The 22,594-nt window shown below is 43.7% G+C and overlaps 2 protein-coding genes across 7 annotated transcripts; one reads left to right on the top strand and one right to left on the bottom strand.

Annotated features, from left to right (window-relative positions):
• Positions 1–639: 639 nt before the first annotated feature.
• LOC111849212 (E3 ubiquitin-protein ligase TRIM39-like) lies at positions 640–7,876 on the top strand. 2 transcript variants are annotated; one of them, XM_023821906.2, is made up of 7 exons: positions 640–1,753; positions 3,043–3,138; positions 3,323–3,553; positions 4,008–4,030; positions 4,117–4,154; positions 5,670–6,792; positions 6,855–7,876. In XM_023821906.2, exons 1-6 carry the CDS (start codon positions 1,229–1,231, stop codon positions 6,227–6,229), a joined length of 1,473 nt encoding a protein of 490 aa, XP_023677674.2. In that variant the 5' UTR covers positions 640–1,228; the 3' UTR covers positions 6,230–6,792; positions 6,855–7,876. The 2 variants fall into 2 exon arrangements, with proteins under 2 accessions (XP_023677674.2, XP_023677673.2); XM_023821905.2 differs by having other exon boundaries at positions 644–1,753; positions 4,117–4,235.
• LOC111849155 (C-signal-like) lies at positions 4,494–22,508 on the bottom strand. Of its 5 annotated transcripts, XR_011984833.1 has the most exons (9): positions 18,082–22,508; positions 17,763–17,868; positions 15,474–15,661; positions 14,956–15,117; positions 14,450–14,560; positions 14,154–14,299; positions 9,847–9,928; positions 9,339–9,574; positions 4,494–5,894 (listed from the first exon to the last, which is right to left on the bottom strand). XR_011984833.1 is itself a non-coding variant. In XM_072705245.1 (7 exons), exons 1-6 carry the CDS (start codon positions 18,226–18,228, stop codon positions 14,186–14,188), a joined length of 828 nt encoding a protein of 275 aa, XP_072561346.1. In that variant the 5' UTR covers positions 18,229–22,508; the 3' UTR covers positions 4,494–5,894; positions 14,154–14,185. The 5 variants fall into 5 exon arrangements, 3 of the variants coding, with proteins under 3 accessions (XP_072561346.1, XP_072561345.1, XP_072561348.1); XR_011984834.1 differs by lacking the exon at positions 9,339–9,574; XM_072705245.1 differs by lacking the exons at positions 9,339–9,574; positions 9,847–9,928.
• Between the last annotated feature and the right edge of the window lie 86 nt (positions 22,509–22,594).

The following is a 22,594-nucleotide window of genomic DNA, read 5'->3' as shown; positions in this document are numbered from 1 at the left end:
CACCTCATGGGGGGGTGCAGGGACCTGGCTGTGCCCAGAATACTTGCAGGATTGGGTTTTGACAGCTTTTACAAAGAATTCTGTGTGATAAGTGCAGCTTCCCTGCCGGAAGTGTAGCAGTGTATGACATTTATACATGAGAAACATCACCAAAGAACCATAAAGCGCCTAATAAATGCTCCCCAGGCTTTATGAAATAAAGTCATTGCATACACATAAAACCATAAAGCGCCTACTAAGTGCTCCACGACCTTAATAAAATATAAACATAGCGTACATAGCGTGTAGAGGGTGTGTGGGTGGAGGTGAGCATGAGGGTGGGGTTTACATAAAACAGCAGCCTGAGGGGCTTTGTTATATCGTGAATATCGTCATAGCTAGTGGTGCTAGGGCCCATAGTGCGGCACGTTTCGCTTGCATGAGGAATACCGCTTGCAGCAAGGTTACCCAAACCGTGTTGCTATCGAACACACAGCTGGAGGGCGGGTCTGGCCAGTCGCAGAGCGGGATCTGCGGTATCAGTTTTGTAAAAGTGAGTTTTCTGCCATCGGATTGGCCTGCGGATACGATTTCATGGGCTGAGTGTCTCCAGTTTCAGGGTTTCGAATCTGACCTGCGGCCGTTTGACCGACAGAAGAATCTATGCTTGAGTTTATCATAAAAAAATTTTTTAAATGTCCTGTAGCCTTGGAGTCCTGGTGAAGGCAGGAGCACTCAGTCGCCGCCCCTATATCAGCGACACAGTAACCGGGGCATGAGTCTCCAAAACAAGCCAGTTTCTACTGCAAACATGCTGCAAAGCATCAGCTCCTGCTTCACCTGCTGTTTTCCCGTGCAACGCTGCGTGACAAGTACGTCAAACACACGCAGGGCATTCTGGGTATTGACCCTCAGGAGAGGTTTCGTTGTAACTATGCTATACTCCAGGGATGTGGTGGTGGAGGGGCGGGTCTTAGAAGGGGAGGCGGGGCTTATACTAATTTTGATTCAGCTGTGATGTAAGCGCGAGAGTGCCTTCGGTATCTCGCCGTCCATCTCCGTGTGGAGCCGCTAAAGGGAGGACATGTTCTTTAGAGTCTGAGGGAACGACAGGGTACACAAGCAGCGCTGGAAGGTTCTAGACAGGATTCCAAAGGGGCGCAGACTTGACTACAAGGAGGCTAGAGGAGGGAGTGAAGGGTCTGTTTTAGGAAGAGATACCCAATCCCTTGAGGTTAGCCGGTTAGCGATGTCGCTACGTCCACGTGCAGCGTCTCAGCCTGGGAGACCGACGCCTGTGCAGAGCCCCGGGCTGAGCCACTTGCAGCGTCGCCGGGCCTCGTCCAGCAGGACCACGGCCCGCCTGGAGGAGGAGCTGACGTGCCCGGTGTGCTGCGAAATCTTCCGTGAGCCCGTGGTGCTCAAGTGTAGCCACAGTTTCTGCCGTTCCTGCCTGCGGCACTTCTGGCAGCGCAACCCGGGAGGGCGCGAGTGCCCCATTTGCCGGCGCAAGTGCTCGCTGACGGAGCCGCCCGTCAGCCTGGCGCTCAAGAACGTGGCGGAGAGTTTCGCGCAGCAGCAGGGCCCCGGCCCGGAACCCGGGGTGGGGGGCGCCGCCGCCGCCGAGCCCAAGGTGCAGTGCCACCAGCACGGGGAGCCCGTGAAGCTCTTCTGCCAGGATGACGGAGAGGTGCTCTGCTTCGTCTGCCAGACGTCCCGGAGGCACGCGGGACACCGGGTGTGCCCGCTGGACGAGGCCGCGCCCGACCTCAAGGTGAAACCCAGGGGTTTGTTTGTAGTGCCCCGAGGATTTGCCATTTCTGCGTCTATTTCTGTCACGGAAAATATAAGATAAAACTCGTTCGTGAGGGAAATAGTGACTGTGCAGGATTTGACAGTTTAACAGTTTAGGAATACCAAAAATAAAGAATGAAATGTAATGCATTGTAATACAAGTACAATACAAGTATAAAGACAAAAAGGATAAAAAGCTGAGGTATGAAACTAAAGTGGGAGTGTGCAGGAGACGGGAAAAGGGGGCTGTGTAAATGTGCAAAAATACGAGAACTTATGCATGTGACAAAGAATGAAACGGACTTGGTAAATACTATTAAAAGCCGAGAAGTGTCAGGAAAGGGATAGAGATTCGGGATTTAGGGAACTTGGTTGTTCAGGATGTAAAATTCAGATTAAATCACAGGTTCTGACAAGTGGTCAGTTTAGAGGGGCGTAAAATCATTTTTTGAGAGCATATCAATAAATTTAGCAAATAAGATGGCCATCATTCTTTTTGCGTGATTCTGGCAAATTGCTGGGTGTTTCTCTATGGATGCCATTGTCTTGATAATTTATTACAGTACTGTGGAAAAGTCTTCAAATAAAATGATATTTAAATGATCTTATTAATTTAGTTTCTTTGCAGCAACCGTCCGATACACTTATGTATTCTTTGACTCCACTGAACCACTAGAACATAGCACATGACTAACTCAATTATCTAACTAATTAAATCAATTAATTAAGTGAACTGGTGGTGAAATTTAACAAACACATGGAACGGCTGAGGTGCCCCTGAGGAGAGGTTTGCGTTCATCTAGCCATCCAACTAGATATTAGTAACTTTTTCGAGAACAAGAAAGTTTTTATGGATTATCTGTAACATATATTTTAATGTTAAATATTATTCTTTCTCTGAGCAAATATATACTTACTACAGAGAGAAATACCTTGAAACATTGCCTAAGTCTCTTGCATGGTACTTTATTCATTCATACACAACACCAGAGCGATATTGCATAAATATTCCCCTTTAACGTTAATCAGTTGTGTTGATTTGAACCGTAGTGAACAATAACCTGGGGTGGAAACTGAAGAGAAGTGAGGGAATCAACAACGCTGTGGGGCTTCAGCTTTAGGCCAGACAGGCGTGATTTTACAGGATGTAATTTTACAGGGAGCAGTAAATCGGCCTTTAACGTTTAACCGCTCACGTGTAATGGGTGGTTTGATTTAGCGTTAGCACGCTAAGAGACGACTGGTCGGTTTATTTATTTTTTGTATCAGGCGGAACTGAAGCAAGAATTGGGGCCACTGAAGAAAAGCCTGAGGCACCTTTACGAAGCGAAGCAAGAATGCGACGACACGGCCGTGCACATCAAGGTAGCTGTCGTGTAAGCGGTGCTGTAAAGTCGCTAACGTTACGTTTTGCGACAATGGTAGCTGGTGTCGGCGAACCATCCAGGCCTGGTCCTGACAAAATGTGTTTCGGGAAGATTTTCCATTGTGGCTTAATATTCCCCCCCCCCCCGCCTTCCGCTGGTCACTTGTTCCCCGCCGCTTCCAGAACCAGACACAGTGGGCCGAGCAGCAGATCAAAGAGGAGTTTGAGCAGCTTCACCAGTTCCTGCGGGCCGAAGAGGCCGACCGACTGGCAGCCCTCAGGGAGGAGCACGACAGGAAGTGGCAGCAAGTGAAGGGGAAGACGGACGGCCTGACGCGGGACATTCTCTCGCTCTCTCACACCATCATCGCCATCGACAACGAGGTCGCCGCCGGTGACGGCCTGTTTCTCCAGGTAATGCAACAGCTGACTAGGCGGATGACAGTTTAGGGTCTGACACTTGTTTTTTTTCCACTCATGGCCTAATTTAACCCAAAATCAAGGCTGTAAATACCTATTTATATTAACATACAGCAGACATCCCACTTTAGGCATACTGATTTCAGGGAGGCAGACGAGGGGGTGCTGGTGAGGTGGGGGGGGGTGTCTGGCTTGGCTTGTCGGGGGGATATCAGTGATGCCGCATGACCGTGTTATTTTCGAGTCAAGAAATGCATTTGGATTTGGAAACGACTAAGCTGACACAATTTGACAGACGTAAAGTCATAGTTCTATACCAAGAGGAGTATCATTTAAACATCATTTTCCTTGACTGACATTTGCACAGTACTGTGAATACCACATGAGATTCCACCATACCCTTTTAATGTGATCAAGATATTAATGTCAGTCATTGTTTTTTCCCCAGAATTACAAGAACACCAAAAAAAGGTATGTGAACTGTCGCTTATACCCCCCCCCCCCTCACAAATCTCCTATTGTCATTGGACTGACTGTTTTGATGTTTGCTTCTGTAGGACCCAATGCACCATACAGGAACCAGAGAAGATTCCAGGTGCCCTGATCAATATGGCTCATCACCTGGGCAACCTGAAGTATAGGGTTTGGGAGAAGATGTTGGGGATTGTTAAGTACAGTGAGTTTTCCTCTGAGGTTGTGTACGAGATTGGGGGGGGAGCTTGTGTCGGGATTTAATGGTCATACGCAAGACTAACCTCACTCGGGCTGCGATCCATCCACAAACATCTGCCAGCCTCTCCAGACCAGAACAAACCAAACCAGACCAGACCAGACCAGGCCACACTACACCACACCACACCACACCAAACCAAACCAAACCAAACCAAAAAAAATACCTAAAAGAAAATAAAATTCTCCAGGACATGAGAACAGCCAGCACACCTGATGAGCTCTTTATGATGCTGATAAATCACAAAAAAAGTTGAAATTGGCACGAGTGCCCATACCATGAGGAATTTATGGGCGAGTACATTTTTACTTTTGTATTGGTTTGCATAATCTTACACCATCCTGGGGCACAGATTTACTATGGGCAATTTTGAGACCCAAGATCACTGGATTTAGCTTTTGGGCTAATAATCCACATACAGAGCCAAGGGTGGGAATTAAACCCTTAATCCTGGAGGTGTGAGACCACAATGTTACCCAGTGGCCCTCTGTGGAATCGTTGTTGTCGTATGTTGGATTAATTTGGGGATATTTCTGTGAGCAGTTAGTGAGTGCTTTTTGTTTGTCTTTCTGTGAGCAGTTAGTGAGTGCTTTTTGTTTGTCTTTCTGTCAGCAGTTAGTGAGTGCTTTTTTGTTTGTCTTTCTGTGAGCAGTTAGTGAGTGCTTTTTGTTTGTCTTTCTGTGAGCAGTTAGTGAGTGCTTTTTGTTTGTCTTTCTGTGAGCAGTTAGTGAGTGCTTTTTGTTTGTCTTTCTGTGAGCAGTTAGTGAGTGCTTTTTGTTTGTCTTTCTGTGAGCAGTTAGTGAGTGCTTTTTGTTTGTCTTTCGGTGAGCAGTTAGTGAGTGCTTTTTGTTTGTCTTTCTGTGAGCAGTTAGTGAGTGCTTTTTGTTTGTCTTTCTGTGAGCAGTTAGTGAGTGCTTTTTGTTTGTCTTTCTGTCAGAAGTTAGTGAGTGATTTTTGTTTGTCTTTCTGTCAGCAGTTAGTGAGTGCTTTTTGTTTGTCTTTCTGTGAGCAGTTAGTGAGTGCTTTTTGTCTTTCTGTGAGCAGTTAGTGAGTGCTTTTTGTTTGTCTTTCTGTGAGCAGTTAGTGAGTGCTTTTTGTTTGTCTTTCTGTCAGAAGTTAGTGAGTGATTTTTGTTTGTCTTTCTGTCAGCAGTTAGTGAGTGCTTTTTGTTTGTCTTTCTGTCAGAAGTTAGTGAGTGATTTTTGTTTGTCTTTCTGTCAGCAGTTAGTGAGTGCTTTTTGTTTTTCTTTCTGTCAGTAGTTATTGAGTGCTTTTTGTTTGTCTTTCTGTCAGCAGTTAGTGAGTGCTTTTTGTTTGTCTTTCGCTGGCCCATTTCCATATGCTTTTCTCATACACCACAAACTATTCTGCATCCTTCAGCCCCAGTGATGCTGGACCCCAACACCGCCTACGCCTGGCTTTCCCTGTCCAGCGACCTGACGAGCGTGACAAACAGCGGGGCCGTCCAGGAGGTGCCCGACAACCCTGAGCGTTTCGACCACCTGGTCTTCGTCCTAGGCGCGGAGGGCTTCCTGTCGGGCCGGCATTTCTGGGAGGTGGAGGTGGGAAACAAGGAGGATTGGGTCCTGGGCGTGGTCAAAGAATCTGTCAACAGGAAGGGGAAGATGTCGGGCAGGCCTGAGGATGGTTTCTGGACCATCTCGCACTGCGAGGGCGAGTTTACTGCCATGACCACGCCCCGCACCCCCCTCAAACTGAACGGCCCCTTGGAGAGGGTCAGTGTGCAGCTGGACTACGACTCTGGCCTGGTGGCCTTCTCCAACCCACTGACCATGACGGCTATATACACCTTTAAGGACCACTTCACAGAAAGGATGTTCCCATTCTTCTGTCCTGGTGCAAACATCAATGGCAACAACTCCAAGCCGTTGAGTGTCTCTCCTGTGAAAGTGGCTGTGTGGAACAGTGCCACCTGGTGACCTGTAAGGGTTTCTACAAGAATGGTTTGAGAAGAGTAATGGGAGATTTGATCCTCAATGCAGCAGTGGGTGGGATTACCCTACGCTGTCAGTCACTTCTTGGTTTTGCCTAGTGGGAAACAATCAGATAAGGAATAGGCACTATTTTGATTGATTGACTGGTTGATTGACAGTGCATTGTAATCCTGCCCACTATATCTTCCATTCTTCTCCCTAGGGTTGATGGCCTCAAAGTTGGGCCTGGTCCAGAATTGCAGAACAGTGTAAAACCAACACATGCTGGGAAGAGGGGGGTGGGGGGGTGGCATAACAGGACATAACCCCAGAAAGGATCACAACAGTTTCCTCTCAGGACAGATTCCTACAACTGTAGCACGCCACCCCCCCCCCATAGAGGACGTTTATTTTGTATTGTCTGTTTCACTCCCGCCGACCCTGAATAGAATAAGCGGTTTCAGAAAATGGATGGATGGATGTTTAATTTTTTTCTAATAGAGGATATGCTATGAAAACACGCACAGTCATCATAAATCACGCATTTACATCTGTTTTTATGTCTTTAGGCTCTTTTTTTTTTTTTTTTTTTTATTATTTTTATTATTTTTTTTTATGTCTATGTCTTTAGGCTCTTAAGGAGCAAAAATGTCCAAGCCGATTGTTCTGCAGTCTAAGCTGATCGTCTCAGTCTGAAAGTGGCATTTTGATTAACGTTAAATCTGATTGTCTCTTTAAATGGTCTGTCGGGGCAAAATACAGATTATTGCTGAATTAAAGGTATTCGCAGTGTTAGCATATGTCAAGTGACTGTTATAATATATGCTGAATGAATGAGAGTTTTATAGTAGTGCATTATACATCATCCAGCATGTGTTGCCAGTCTTTGCACTGAGGTGTCTCCTGTTTTCTGTGTGCCAACGTCTGGTTTTGTGAGGATTACTTTACCACAAGATTAAACGTTTTGAGGCTTGTTTAAAAGAATTTCTTACAAAACATACTTAGGTTTGCAGTCACTAATATTATTGAAAAACAGCTTTTTTGAAATAGCCCAGTTATACTCATGGGTATTTGTTAGGGGGTAAATACCAAGATTTTAAGCTGGTCTTATAGGGTTTCTGAGAATTTTTTGCACATATTTACACAATTAATTCGGAGTTCAGCCTTTGATCAGCACCGGATGTAGCTGTAATAATGACTGTCTTTTTCTCTGCACTCCCTCACAGCCTCTGGCAAGACTCTTAATGAACAAGCATCTTTACAAGCCAAACTCATGGCTAATGAACCAGGAACCCGGTCAGCGTAAACAAACCCCAGCCGTGCAGCTGAGCCGAAGTGCAAAGGCATGAAACGTGTGATTTCCTTTGTATACCGGCTGCTCTTAGCCTGGGAGCCCTCAAGCCTGACAGCTTGACCTCTGTGGACCAGTAGTTGTTTGTTTTGTTGCTGTTGTTCATAGAAAGAGGAGAAACAAAGCGGACAGATGCAAAGCGGACAGATGAGGGAGTCGACTGAGAGCAGATATCAGGCCGACGCACGAGTAGGTTTATGTCGCAGGCAGTCTGTGGAGGGTTACACAGACAGAAACATTAGTACATTTGCCCCTTTTTACACTAACAAAAGGAGTATTTTGCTAATAAAATGGTGAAACTACACATTGCTACAATTGGGGCTTTATGTAAATATATGCAGATATTGCGTTTATTTTATTATCGCATTGGACTTTAGCAATAGAGGAATTTCAATGACTACTGAGGCTTAAATAAAGAATGGGAGGGGAGCCCTTTGATCTGAAGAAATGACGCCCAGTAATGAAACAGCCTTAATTTAATTTGATTTTTTTTTGTAAGAGCACCAAAACCAAATTAACCAATTCCTCTGCTACTTGAATAATTGACATAGTTTCTTGTAACTGAATAATTCCACTGTTACTTTCGGTTTTCAGCTGGTTTAAGCCTCAGGACCTACATTTTGCATTGGTCATTAAGTCATTTTTAAAGCACACACTCCCAATCCCACCAGTTATGAAATGCTCCTTGCAACTGGACACCTAAACATGAGGAAATTCTTCATGCACTTCAATAATGACCCATGAACTATCAGAATTATCTGGGGTGGTTTTTAATGAGAGGCAGTGTGTGGCAGTATTAATTAATACCAGCAGGGGGCGATGTGTGGCTCAGTGGGTTAGGGTGCTGCACCTGTGATTGGAAAGTTGCTGACTCAAATCCCAGGATCAGCAGAGTGAGTTTACCATTGGTCCCCTGAGTAAGGCTCTTAATCCCAGTGCACCATGGATTGTCTGTCCCTAGTTTCTCAAAAAGAAAAGTATGTTGCCTTGAATAAAAGTGACAGCTAAGAATAAATGTGGTAACACTTCACTTGACGGGACACTAATAACAAATCATGAACAAATATAGTAACAACTTGAGAAAAAAGATACATCACGATTCAAACCTGAGATCAGTATTTCACTTGTGTTGTCACGTGTTCTTTCAGTAGTTCACAAAGGTTTACAGAATTAACAAATATAGTAGATATAGTAACAAATTTAGTAACTGCTTGATAAAAAATGCATCACGATTCATTAACGATGAATTAACATGAGATTAATATGTAACTAAGACTTAGTTTGGTTATTTAATACTTAAGTAACAGTATCATGCTATATTATTTGTGCCCCATCGAGTAAAGTGTTACCATAAATGTCAGTTTGATGTACAGATTCAGGTGGTGGTTCAGGATTGAAAGAAACCAGAACAATGTGAGGAAGGAAGTCAGGAGGAGCAGAATGGGATGCCAGAGTCAGTGGGTTATGGGAAGCGGGGGGTGGGGCCTTCCAAGGGAGGACCTGGTGAGGGTGAAAGGCATTATGGGAGAGAGGTGACTTCGGCCATAGGGACCTCAGCAGCAATCTCCCTATAACTCACCATCACTGATACATGCGACTGCATCGGAGGAGGAAGTGCAGTTTGAGGAAGTCAGCTGCCTGTACCGCAAGTGTGGGGTGATAATCTATGAGGCTTCTACATGAAGCTCGGGGCCAATAGCAGACTAGAGGCAGCAATAACCTTTCCTGCGATGCGCGTCCTCATTCGGTGAAAGTCCAACTTACAGCTTTTCGTGAGATGCAGCTCATTTCCGCCTACGGTAGCATGTCGCTTATTTGGACGGGCGACCCTCGCTCCCTCGGTGCTGTTCCGCAGCATGTTGCTCGCTGTTAGTCTCGCCCTTATATCAATATCTTTGTCTCCCGTTACGGGAGAGCTCATCAAAGTCATCGGGCTCAGCGGAGGAATGGCCGTAATACAGTGTCCCTACGACGGCTACTACGGAACCAACCAGAAGTACCTGTGCAAAGGGGAAGTGTTTAAATATTGCAGTGATGTAATTAAAAACAATTTGGACGAGATCATCATTGAAGACCAGAGATTTAAGCTGTACGATGACAGGAATCGGAATGTCTTCACGGTGACCATCTCCAGCCTGTCAGAGGAGGATGCTGGGACATACTGGTGCGGGGTAGACATTTATGCGGCTATTGACATTTCCACACAAGTGCAGCTGGTGGTGCAACAAGGTATCGTTGAAATGAGTTTATTTGATGGTTATTACATATTTACCTTTTGCCAGAAGGGGAGTTAGACCAGGGCAGGTGAACAATGTCAGGTAATAACCCAGCTTCTGCTTTACATCAGCTCAGACCTGCACACCACACCAGACCTCCGTGAGTCACACCCAGAGACCACGTCTGGACATGACCTCTACCTGGAGAGGCAAGTTTCTATCTTGACACTCACACAATGTATAATCTTAACAGAATAGCATAGAATAGCTTTATTGTCATATACTTGCTTTATATGCTACATATTATATAAAATAAAACAAAGTAATAATATATACTATATATAGCTCAATGTTGAACTAGTGCAGTAGTGCAATCACGTTCAATTTACCATTAAATATAACAGTGTAAGATGATTATCAGCAATTATTTGGATAAAAATTAACAGCATTGAACTTATGTACTAGTTACTATTTAAGTAACACATTAGTTCAGCTGCAAGCCAAGTGAAAGGAAGCACCGCATCACGTCATAATAATAAACAAATATTACTTGTGCCTTGCGACAATTTTTTAGTGCACTATAAAGTGAATGAAATTTACAGTTGAGAATTCAAACAGCACTACAAGATGGCTGGTGGACTACATGGTGGACATTTCAAACACAGCCAACTCGCATGTCCACATGCAGAGAAACGAGATCCGGCCTTAATGAAATAAATGTCTGAAATTTCCCCAGTACTCACTATACGTGTTACAGACTATTAAATGAATTATACTGAATGTTTTGAATGATACGGTTATGATCAGTTTCTGATCTGGCATGCATTTTGTATTTCTAACTTTCCTATGGTTCAGGTTCTTATTCATTATAATAACCCCAAATTTAATGCTCTTACAGCCAGAAGTGTGAAATATGCCACTTTTTGTAAAGTCAAACAGCGTTGTTCCTGGGAGTCACCCCTGAGGTGACAGGCATCAAGTTTGATCAGCTAGAGGGAACAGTTTTGCATAATGCTTCATGATGTGGCCCTGATTTCCTTCTCCTGCTTTTGGGTTCCCAGTTGTGGAGGAGATCTGCCTTCAGACCCATGGAGAGCAGAGAGGCTACGAGAGCTCGTTTGCACGCTGTACCTGCCCCCTCATCCACCCTCTTCTAGGTACCCTGCTCATGTGGGCTTTGTTCTGCACTGACTGACACCTTTGCCCAAAGAGTTCCACTGTTTGGCTCGTTTTGGTGAAAATGTGAAACGGCAACAAACGACTAAACAGGAAGCCCAGCTCCCCCACGAAAGTGCTGAAAGAGTTTTCCCTTTGAAACCAGGACCGATGCCGCCCATAGACACCCACTGACACGGTGCATCAGTGGAAGCCTATGGAAGAGTCTGGTATGCTTTATCTAAGCAGAGAATATAAGACAGCTTATTGGTGAATATGCTCTGATTACATGTTTTCTGAGGCCGCCCGGATGCTGTGCTTCGCTGGGAGTCTTTGAGAGCTTCATACATAGTTATCGCTTAGGCTACATTGATTTGTCAGATAGACTTGCAGTCAAATATTTTATACCCACCTGGGAGCCAGACTTCGCTGCATGGTGACTGGGATGACAAGATAGGATAAACTACACTGCCAGAAGCAAGGGTACAGCCCTGGTACAGTGTTGTACCTCAAGGTACAAGCAACATTAATGTACCCCCAATGGTACGAAAGTGTTTCTCAGGGTCCATTTCTGTACCTTAAAAGGTACATTGAGCTACAGCTAGGGTACAATTGGCAAACCCATAAGAGTAAAGCTACAGTGACAATTATACTCTCAAAGGTACAAATTGGTACTTTTTTTTCTGACTTTGTACCAACAACATTAATACTCATGACTAACATGTTTTACATGCAGTTGACAGTGTTGGCTCGCAGTAGTGATGTTAAGCTTGACACCGAAGCTGTGAGGCATGTGTCAAAAAAAAAATGATACAGTGCGTTCTGAAGCAGAACTTCGATGCTTCTTCCGCTCTACCCTAAACACGTGACCATGGTGATCCGAAGCTTCGTTCTGCGCTCAACCACGTGACTGCTTCAGAAAAGTGAAAATGAGGCGCGAACCTCAGTGACCCCAATATACCACATACTGAAGACCCTTTGAGGTTCTGGGATATGCACCAGGCTGTGTATCCACACTTATACGAACTTGCAGTACAGTTTTTATGCACTCCAGCGTCCTCCGTTCCATGTGAGCGGGTATTCTCCAAAGCAGGAGATGTGGTGAATAAAAAACGTAACCAACTTAGCCTCCGCACTGTCGAACAAATACTGTTCCTGAATAAAAATCTGTAGACTGATGGCCCTCTTCCGTTACACAAGCACCCATTCCCAGTTAAGTCAATGGTTTCCCAGTCCACAAGAAGTCACATTCAATTTCACCAGGTCATTAATATTCATGACGCACTACAGACCATTAAGAATTTTTGCCAATTTATAAATATTCAGATTCACTGCACTCACTCAAAATTAAGTGTTATTTCCTTATTTGACCACTTGGTGTCACTAATGGTCACCATTTCGGAAGGCTTCGAGTACTGGACCATTTTTCGACACACTTGAAAAGGAAGCTTCAGTGCTTTGAAAAGGTTCGTTTTGCACTAGCTCGCAGTATTCATTCAGTCTGCCGCACGCAGGGCCACAGACGCATTTCGAGGTAACGCAGATTGACATTTTATCGTTTCCTATGTATCTTTTGCCATTGCCATTTTTTAAACATTGCAAATAAAGTTATTATAATTGAGTTTCGAGTTTAATAGATTGTTTAATTTTCAGTGAAAGTTCAGTGACCATTTTATAAAGGAGGCCCCAGGGTCACATCTACTATGTGAAGTCCCCGAGTTATTCAGGGTGTCCACTCTGTTTATGTGAAGTCCCCGAGTTATTCAGGGTGTCCACTCTGTTTATGTGAAGTCCCCGAGTTATTCAGGGTGTCCACTCTGTTTATGTGAACTCCCCGAGTTATTCAGGGTGTCCACTCTGTTTATGTGAAACTCCCCGAGTTATTCAGGGTGTCCACTCTGTTTATGTGAAACTCCCCGAGTTATTCAGGGTGTCCACTCTGTTTATGTGAAACTCCCCGAGTTATTCAGGGTGTCCACTCTGTTTATGTGAAACTCCCCGAGTTATTCAGGGTGTCCACTCTGTTTATGTGAAACTCCCCGAGTTATTCAGGGTGTCCACTCTGTTTATGTGAAACTCCCCGAGTTATTCAGGGTGTCCACTCTGTTTATGTGAAACTCCCCGAGTTATTCAGGGTGTCCACTCTGTTTATGTGAAACTCCCCGAGTTATTCAGGGTGTCCACTCTGTTTATGTGAAACTCCCCGAGTTATTCAGGGTGTCCACTCTGTTTATGTGAAACTCCCCGAGTTATTCAGGGTGTCCACTCTGTTTATGTGAACTCCCCGAGTTATTCAGGGTGTCCACTCTGTTTATGGCGGCCCTGGTTTATAACTCAACAGTAAGCTTTACTCTATCATCATAATCTTTGCTGACATATGTTTTTTGGTTTGATTTGCGAGTTTTGTCGCTTGGTTCCTCGATTGTAACATACTGCATAGGAGGGTTGACCAGTGTCACGACTGAGCAAGTTAAAAATATTTCAAATTAAAAAACAAAGACCTACTCAGTATTTTCCAGCACACTAATTTGAGGGTTGATGGCAGGACTGGCACTCCAGCCACTGGAAAAAACTCACTCTGTTCCACTCGGACTAGTGTGGTGCTGAGGTATCACCCACCGCATGGCTGCACTCAGGCTCTCATCCCTGAGGTGGGTTGTCGAGTGGTGGGTGCGGCAATGCACTCTAATCAGCATGCGCTCCATACCTCTCTCGCTATATTCCAACAGTGGCTGTTTTTATCAGTTAGCATTGCCCCCTCATACCTCAAATCCCACCCCGTCATCTGTGTCTGGAGTAGGGATGGTTCCCCCCTCTTGCCTTGCTTTCCTCCAGCAACAAACACACATACTGTTAGTGAAATGATATCTTCTCATACTGGATAACAGGGATGAATACAGGGGCGGGGCCACAGAGGCACTGGTCCCAGCTGATTGGCCCATGGAGTGCTCCCTGCCCTGTCACTCACCCATTCAAAATATATCATTGACTGATGATAACTTAGGCTCCCCTGCATGAATTATGGTCCCCACCACTTGAAAAAAGAATTTATGATCGCTCCTGCGGAATAAGTAGTTGGAAATGGATGGATTAAATGTTTGAGAAGCTGAAACTAATTGAAAAGCTGCCATTTCTGTCAAGGCAATAGGGACTGCTGTCATACGTCACGTCAATCACAAAACAGAATTGCATTATTATTCACATCCACCTTTATTCAGATCCTGTTGGGGACGCCTGCGTTCACCAAGGCAGGGGCTTGCCATGGTAATCCAGGAAGGCTCCATTCTCCTTCTCCGTGAGGGAGCCCATCACCTTCAGGAGTCCCTGCACACTCTCTACTACGTCGATTTCCCCCTAGTGGTAGAAAAACATCAATGCATGCTTTACCATTGTAGACCAGAACGATTTTTGTTTGGCTGTAAAGTATCACTCATATAAACTGGAAATGTGATATTTAGACCCTCCATCCCCCCACCACAAACCATCTATTAGCAAATCACTCACATTGGGACCCCCCATGTCCGTGCGGACCCAGCCAGGGTGAATGGCAGCAAAGAGGATCCCATCCTTGGTGAACTCAAACGCGGCACACTGGTTAAACATGTTCAGCGCAGTCTGGGTAACAAAAGGAGGATGAACAATGAGCCTCGGACTAGCTCACACTTATCGTTTATCAAAGGATCTGAGGCACAGCATGCTAGCAAATGAGAAGCTGTAGCCTGTGAACAAATAGGAACGTTTCCATAATAATGTCAATAGCACAATAGCCATGTGTGCCAGATGTCATACATTAAAGCAGTTAATCCAGTGGACCTACATGGACAATCATTAGGCCTCACCGTGCTGTGATCCAACCAATCAGTTCATGCCACATCAGACGGCATCAGTTGTACTGAAATTTTGATCAGCTATAAATAGACTCAGTGAGTCTATGCAGGGTGGTACAGTGTGACCACTTGTAAGACCTTCAAAATAGGAGAAGTCTGAGGCAGATGCCACACGCTCTGTACCTTGCTGATCCTGTAGGAGATGGCGGGGTGGGCGATGTATGTCTCTGGGACTAACTTTATGGACGCCAAGAGGGCGGAGATGTTGATGACGGCAGCTTTGGACCAGGACATGCCCGGCTGGGTGGAGGCTTTGGAGGCTTGGAGGAGGTAGGGCAGGAACTCCTTCAGGAGAGGGAGTGTTAGGTCCGTCACAACATCACCGTACAGGTAATGATCCCAGAAACCAGGCGAAATTTAACTTGTCTGGATAACATTAATAGTCAATGGTAGAAGCAATAAACCAATAAAAATGCCAAACAGCTTTTGATCTTTTTTATCAAGGAACAGGAATCATGGCTAGATTAAAACAACAGATTAATCACATGGCTTAATGCATCTTCATAATGTTTGGCTTTTGTTTTTTTATAGTTTGGTTTGTTTATGGTTTTCAGTGAGTCTGTCCAGGGAAGTACAGGTTTGACAACCTCATCCGTGATAAAAACCTGATTTAACTCTGCTAACTCTGAGCGGATCCCCACCTTAGTGACTCTGACTGGCCCCATGAGGTTGGTGTCCATCGACATCTGGAACTCCTGCTCGCTGGTGTGTAGCAGGTCCCCACGTGGCAACACGCCTGCATTGTTCACCAGCACGTTCAGTCCACCTCCCTCCAGCTTGGCCCCCACCTTCATCGCTGCCTCTTTCATGCTTCTTGGGTCTGTGGTATCTGCTCAGGTTTGGGGAGGGAGAAGTGGAACTGAGTACAATTAGATCTGAGTGCTGCAGTATTTGAATAGAATCAGTTCTGAGTTTAGTTGGATTTGAATATAATCAGATCTGATTTAAATAGGGTCTAAGTACAACTGGAAGTGAATACATTCAGATCTGAGTACAACTGGATTTTAGTACAATTGAATAAGAATATAGTTGGCTCTGAATACTAATAGATTTGAGTAAAATTGGATTTAAGTACAATTGGATCTAACTACAATCGAAACTTTGAGATCCAAATAAAATTGAGTTCCGAGTTCAAGGATATCTGAGTAGAATCAGATATGAATACAATTGGATCTCAGAACAATTGGATCTGAATACAATTGGATTTGAGTACACTCAGATCTGAATAGATTCGGATTTGTTTGCATTTGTATCTGAGTACAGGAATTGAGTACAGTTGGTTCTCAATACACTTGGAACAGAGTACAACTGGATCTGGTTACAACGGGACTGGAGTAAAATCACAGTAACTACATCTTTTTGACAATATCATATGATGGCACAGAGAAGAGAGGACTGAGAGAGGAATGAGAGAGGGACAGGAAGTGAGCAGAGGAACCGCACCAGGTACCGTACTTTCGGTACTTCCATAAAGTGCCGAAAGTTTGGTACTTCTTTCATGTCGGTTTTCCACTGGCGTGAAAAATGGTACCGGCGCCAAATGACATCATCAGTGACCGCCCCTGACTGACAGCCCAAAATTAAAACTAACAGTTGAGGCTGGAAAATGCGGTTTATTGTTATGTCAGCTTCTATCACAGCATAAGATTCAGTAAAATCCAAATCATGCTGCCATCAATTACGTTTACGTAGGTACACTTACTTTGGCTAAGCCGATCAAAGCAGTAAGAATTAGCTTACTGCTAATTCAGTCTTTTGAAAGCAAACAAATTATTTAATTATGTTTTTTGATTTTCAAGCGGCATTGTTCGGTGTTTCGCGTGTTCCCCATTTCTTCCAAGCGGCTTGGTATTACGGTGTTCCGGGCAATTAAGTTTCCATATATTTCTCCTGTCTAACAGGTGTTATGCCGAAAAACGCATCCCTGCCTTAGAATGCATGCCGGTGTTCCGACGAGTTGAGCTTTTAATGTTTTTTTGGGGCTTAGGGTTTTAGGGGTGTTTTGGGGGTTAGGGTTAGGGTTTTAGGGGGGCTTTGGGGGTTAGGGTTTTAGAGGTTTTTTGGGGGTTAGGGTTAGAGTTTTACGGGTTTTTTGGGGCTATTGATTAGCACTACGGTAGCCTTACTTGACAAAGTAGCTCAACTCGTTTCAGATCAGTGACCAATCGGTCATTTAGAGACAGGCATGCATTCTACGGCAGGGATGCCTTTTTCGGCATAACACCTGTTATAATGTTTCTCCTAATATTAAAGCAAAGAGGTATGTGAAATATCTGAAAATCGCTCAGGTACATTATTACATGTGAATACAGTAGATCGTCACGCATAATATAGTCTTATAAGCAATATGCTACTATACCGTTTTCATCAAGAAATACCTCTATCCAGCGAATTAAGTAATTTCATTTATTATCTGTAAAAACAAAAAAACATACAAAAGGCATGTGATGTTTTAAAATTAATATATGGCTTGTTTACCTCGTAAAAAGACATGAAAACAACAGCGAAACCGTGTACAAATCAGCGCGCGACAGGGGAAACATAGGGAAACTGAACTGCTCGGAACGGCAAAAACTTTTTTATTTCGAGTCGTGCCATCCAAATCCCACTGGATCTGTTCAGCCGACCATATGGCGATTAAAGCCTGTGTTTCCTCGTTTGTCCATCCTTCCATTTTATTTTTTTATATTGTTGTTTCTACTGCTTTTTATTTTGTTTCTCGCTGTGTATTTCAAAAGATGGCGGTTGTATTTTGTGTTTCAGCGGCAGGCTATTTGCATAACCAATCGACAGCAAATACGTTTGCAAGTCCCACCCCAAAGTACCGAAGTACCAAAGAAGTACCCCACAACTGGTTTGGCACTTTCGGTACTCGAGTACTCGGTACTGGTACTCGACCGGAAGTCAATGGAAAAGCGAAAGTACCGTACCGAAAGTACCGTACTTTGTGAGGTGGAAAAGCGCCCTTAGATGCATGTTACCAAGCTGGATCACAGTGATGACTTTGGGGTACTTCTTAGCCAGATCCTGTAGGGCCTGAGAGAGAAGAAAAAAGAGCAAGATGGCAACCTTCATCATCATTATCATCAACATTACATATTTAATATGACACAAAAGAACTTCTACAGCTTACAGGTTTTACAGATACTACTCCCTGAGACACATGGTCCCTCCCTCCATAAATGGGTGAATGGGTCTGATGCCCATTTTGGTCATGAGTCCCTCTCCAGCCAGCTGTCTCCCTCGTACCTGCGACTTTGGGGCATCGGGGTCGCGGCAGGCGGCAAACAGCCGGCAGGTGGAAGCTCGGGACTCCACCAGCTGTTTGACCATCTCCAGGCCGAGGCCCCGGTTGGCTCCGGTGATCAGGAAACTCTGCGCTTTGCTGGCGGCCATGGCGTTCTGTATGGAGATCTCCGTCTGTCCTCTTCACCTTCCCCGTTTCCACCTAGTGCCTGTAGTACTGATTCACGATTGTTTATAAACCAGATCTCCATCTGTCACTGTTAAGGCTCCACCTCGTCCAACCCGGGGAAGTCTGGGAGCCGTGTCATGTTTGAGCTCCGCCCCATGGGGAGGAGGGGTTACTGGACATACTCTATTCACAGCAAAATGGAACCAGAAGTCAGATCTCTGTAATCTTTAAGCTTTAGGGTCTGGGAAATGCGGAATGGAATTAGGTATCATGGTGAGTTTTTTTTCACTCCGAGAGTCCTGCGGGAGATTGAGTAAGTATTGTAGGAGAAGGGAGGATGAATGTGGTGAAAAATGAAAGGAGATAAAAAACGGTGCTGGTGTTTCCCACCGACTGCTGGGGTTTCTGCGGCCAGATTTTGGACACGCCCACACTTGGCTCCCCGATTGCAGGGCGGGGGCTCTCGAGATGAGGAATGCCTTGAATGATCCTGGAGATTAAGCACCTTAAGTTCAACCCACATGCCCGCAGATTTATGCAGTTTCTTGGTGAGCGGGCACATTCAAACAGGACCTTCATTCCTGAAACTATCTTAAGTGTTCCATTGAACCCAATCCCCGGAACAATGGAAAAGTGGTATCAAAACTCAAATTACTAGCAATTTTATTGAGCAGAGGTGTAAAGTAACCAATTACAAATATTTTGTTACTGTAGGGCTACTTAAGTATGTTTTTATCTGGATTTGTTTTTTACTTAAGTATTTTAGGTTGTTGCAGCTTTGACTTTAACTTCACTAAATGTCTGAGTCAAATAACGACTTTTTAAACTCAGATACATTCTACGCGATAGTCATTACCTATTTAGAATAATATTAATACTATTGCAATACTATTGCATGGAGCACACCTGCGTAGGAATGCATGATTCTAGGTAAAATATGTAATTTAGATAATCTAGATCAGGGGTGCCCACACTTTTTCAGTTTGCGAGCTACTTATAAATGACCAAGTCAAAATGACCTAGGCTACCTACTATAAAAATGCAAAACATATATTTATTTATAGATATACCGAGTATTCTTTATTATTATTCTTTATTACCATTATTATTAATTTCCCTTTGGGATAAATAAAGCGTTTTTGAATTGAACTGGGATTTTAGTCCCTTCACCTTTCTCTTTCTCAGCTCGCTTTTCGGAGGGAAGTTAATGTCGTAGTTTTTTATGAACAGTCGGAAAATGCCGCTCCACGTTCCCCTTCTTCGGAATAGCAGTGGCAGACTGACAGATGAGGCAAACGCACTTCGAATATGACATTGTGAAAAAAGGTCGACCTCCTTCCATTCCGTATGGAAGTGGTAGGTTATTGGCTTCTTACTTGGGTCGGCTTCCCCATTCATTGTTATATCCTTTCTTAAGTTTAGTAGAAATAAATTGGAGGTTGACTAGAGGACTCCGTCGCTTGCTGGAGTTTTGCAGCAGCTGGCGCGGTTGATCGCGTACGTCATCCATCCTCTATTTTTTATGCCATGCGATCTACCTTTGCGATCGCGATCGACGTATTGGGCACCCCTGATCTAGATAATCTAATTTGTTTTGCTCAGAATCGAGATCGCAATTTTTTTCATGATTCTTGAGCAATATATTTCTTCATGATTATTATTATTATTGTTGTTACTTTACATTACATATTGTCTGTATGAAGATGGAACAACCAGTATGTAGAAATGTATACGATGTATTGGTTATCAAAGCATAACCGTAGTCCTGTATTTAAACTTTATCAAGATTCAATGTTAGCAATACTAAAGAGCTACTACTGAAATAATGGGCAAATAGTTTTGTTGTGCAAGTGCAGAGTTTAAAGTCTTAAAATAAAAGCACTGCAATATGTGTAACAACCGATGTGTGTTTATGCTTCAAAATTGCTTTTGCGCGCATTAAGTGATGTGAATCACAAGGAAACGCAAAACATTTCAGCAAAAAATGTGGCAAGACCTGCAATTTTTTTTTTTACTAGCTAACAGGTTAATGTTCAGTTGTTTTTTTACTTACCCTTTGTCTAAATTATTCACCTTAGTGAGTAGGCGAGCTTAATTTCTAGCCCTGGGCTGAATATTTGATTAGTGAGTCCTGACTGGTAGATGGGTAAACCGTGGTACTCTAAGTTTCCTTAACATCGGTCAGTTAGTTTACCTACTGTTGTTGTTAACTAGCTGTCTGACAGAGCCTTTCAATCAGAAGCATTAAAAGATGCAGTTAAACCTCTTGAAAGAGGTGGTTATTTGTCCTGGTTATTGATGAAAATTGCTTTGCTTATATTTTTCCTTCAGGGAGTCAACCGTCTTGAAACCTGTATTTCATACAGGAGGTGTATCACAGGTCACACATTCCAAGCCGTCCGCAGCTCTCTGTGTTACTAGGGGCGGTGTGAGGTTCAGGAAGCTGGGGTGCCCTGTCTGTGATTGGACGTTGTGCCCCTGAGCAAGGCCCTTAACCGCCAACCGCTGCAGGGACTGTGTGTATGTCACTTTGGGAAAAAAATTGCCAAATAAATTAAATGCAATTTCCATAGACTCTGCCAAATCCTTGTATATCTCAGACCCAAGACAAGTATTAATACAGTAAGTTTTCATTAGTACAGTAAGTACCCAAGATACGAACCAGTTCCAATCCGAGAGCGGGTTTGCAAGAATCAAGTCAAACAAAGTTAGCCTAGGCATCCAGCAGATGGCGCTGCAACCCCCAACTCCTATCGAAAACATGTACATGTATAGCTATTTGTACCTAAGAAAATGCTTTTAAGAGTTAATATTTGCATTTTTTGTTATAGATTTGTGGTGTATTTTAACAAAAACAAGAATTGTTTTTAATTTCCATTGTTTTCCGTCAGTCAATTTCCCTATTTACTATTATCGAACTAGCCTACACGACATACTGTATGCACAGCTAACCAATCTCTCTCAACTCATTTAGCCTACATATGAAAATGCTTTTAAAAGTTAATATTTGTATTTTTGTTATTGGTGCATTTTAACAATCAACGTCTCAGTTCTTTTTTTTTCCATTGTTTTCAGTCAGCTGATCTCGCCTACCGCTGGCGAGCGAGCCTATGTTACTGTACCAAGAATATCAGATATATAAGCCTCAGAGGTTGGATCAAACATACGCACTGCCACGGCATTGTAAATTCCTGCACAATTTTTAATTTTGCAATTATTTAAACAATTTTTAATTTATTGGACACGCACGTTCGCATCTTTGAAACTCGCATGATGAAGGTTCATATGAGGAGTATTTTCTGTACATGACCAGGGATTGTACATGGACAGCCATGTCCGTGGTAAGACTGTGTACATGGTAAAATGCTTTAAAAAGAAAAACTATGTCCGTGGTAAAAAAATAAATAAATCTATATATAATATATGTGTATGTGTATATATGTGTATATAAATATATATACGTTTTAATCAGAAGGTCCGTCAGAGCTCCCCCTGGTCTTGATTCCTGTTCATGATTGCTTACGCTATGCGCATTATACATCTCTAATGATGCAAAATGCAAAGAAAGGTAACAAATTTCCCACCCCAGGGGTCTGATTCCCCTGAATGCACTCTATCGGCGACAGCCTTAGTTTATAACTCTACAGCAAACTTTATCCTCAAAATATTTTCTGAGATATATATTTTTTCAATGGAAGATGAACGTTTTTTTGTTTGACTTCTGTTTTTGCTTTATTGGAATAGAAGAAACAAACATGCTCTCTGTTATCCAGCAGTGGCTGTTTTTTTTTTCATTCTAATCTAGACATTCAAGGTGAGAGGGGAGGGGAGGGGGGGGGGGAACAGTTAGCATTGTCTCCTCACACCTCGGATTCCACCTCTGAATGGAGTAGAGATGGTTTTCTCCATTGCCTTGGTTTCCTCTAGTAACATACTGACATTTACTAATTAGGTGATATCTCTAAATTGTCAACAGCATGTGAATGTGCGCATGTTCGCTGGGATTGGCATCCCATTCAGGGTGGAGCCTAACCAGGGTGTACCCCAGCATTGATCCCTATGTTTCCTAGTTTATGTCCCAGACCCCCATGACAGGATAATAGGGGCATATACAGGGGCGGGGCCACTGGGCACTGACTCCAGCTGATTGGCCTTTGGAGTGCTCCCTGCCTTGTCACTCATCAATTCAAAACGCATTATTGGCAAATGATAAGGCCAGCCCCTTTGCATGAATTATGGCACCCTCCCTTATAAAAGAATGTATATTTGCTCCTGCTGAATCAGTAGTTGAAAAATGGATCGATTAAATGTTTGAGAAGCTGAAATTAATTGATTAGCTGCTATTTC

This window comes from Paramormyrops kingsleyae, chromosome 22 (assembly GCF_048594095.1).
Source record: "Paramormyrops kingsleyae isolate MSU_618 chromosome 22, PKINGS_0.4, whole genome shotgun sequence".
NCBI classification, from domain to species: Eukaryota; Metazoa; Chordata; class Actinopteri; order Osteoglossiformes; family Mormyridae; genus Paramormyrops; species Paramormyrops kingsleyae.
The sequence above is the reverse complement of the archived record's forward strand: the minus strand, read 5'-3'. Positions and strand labels throughout refer to the sequence as shown.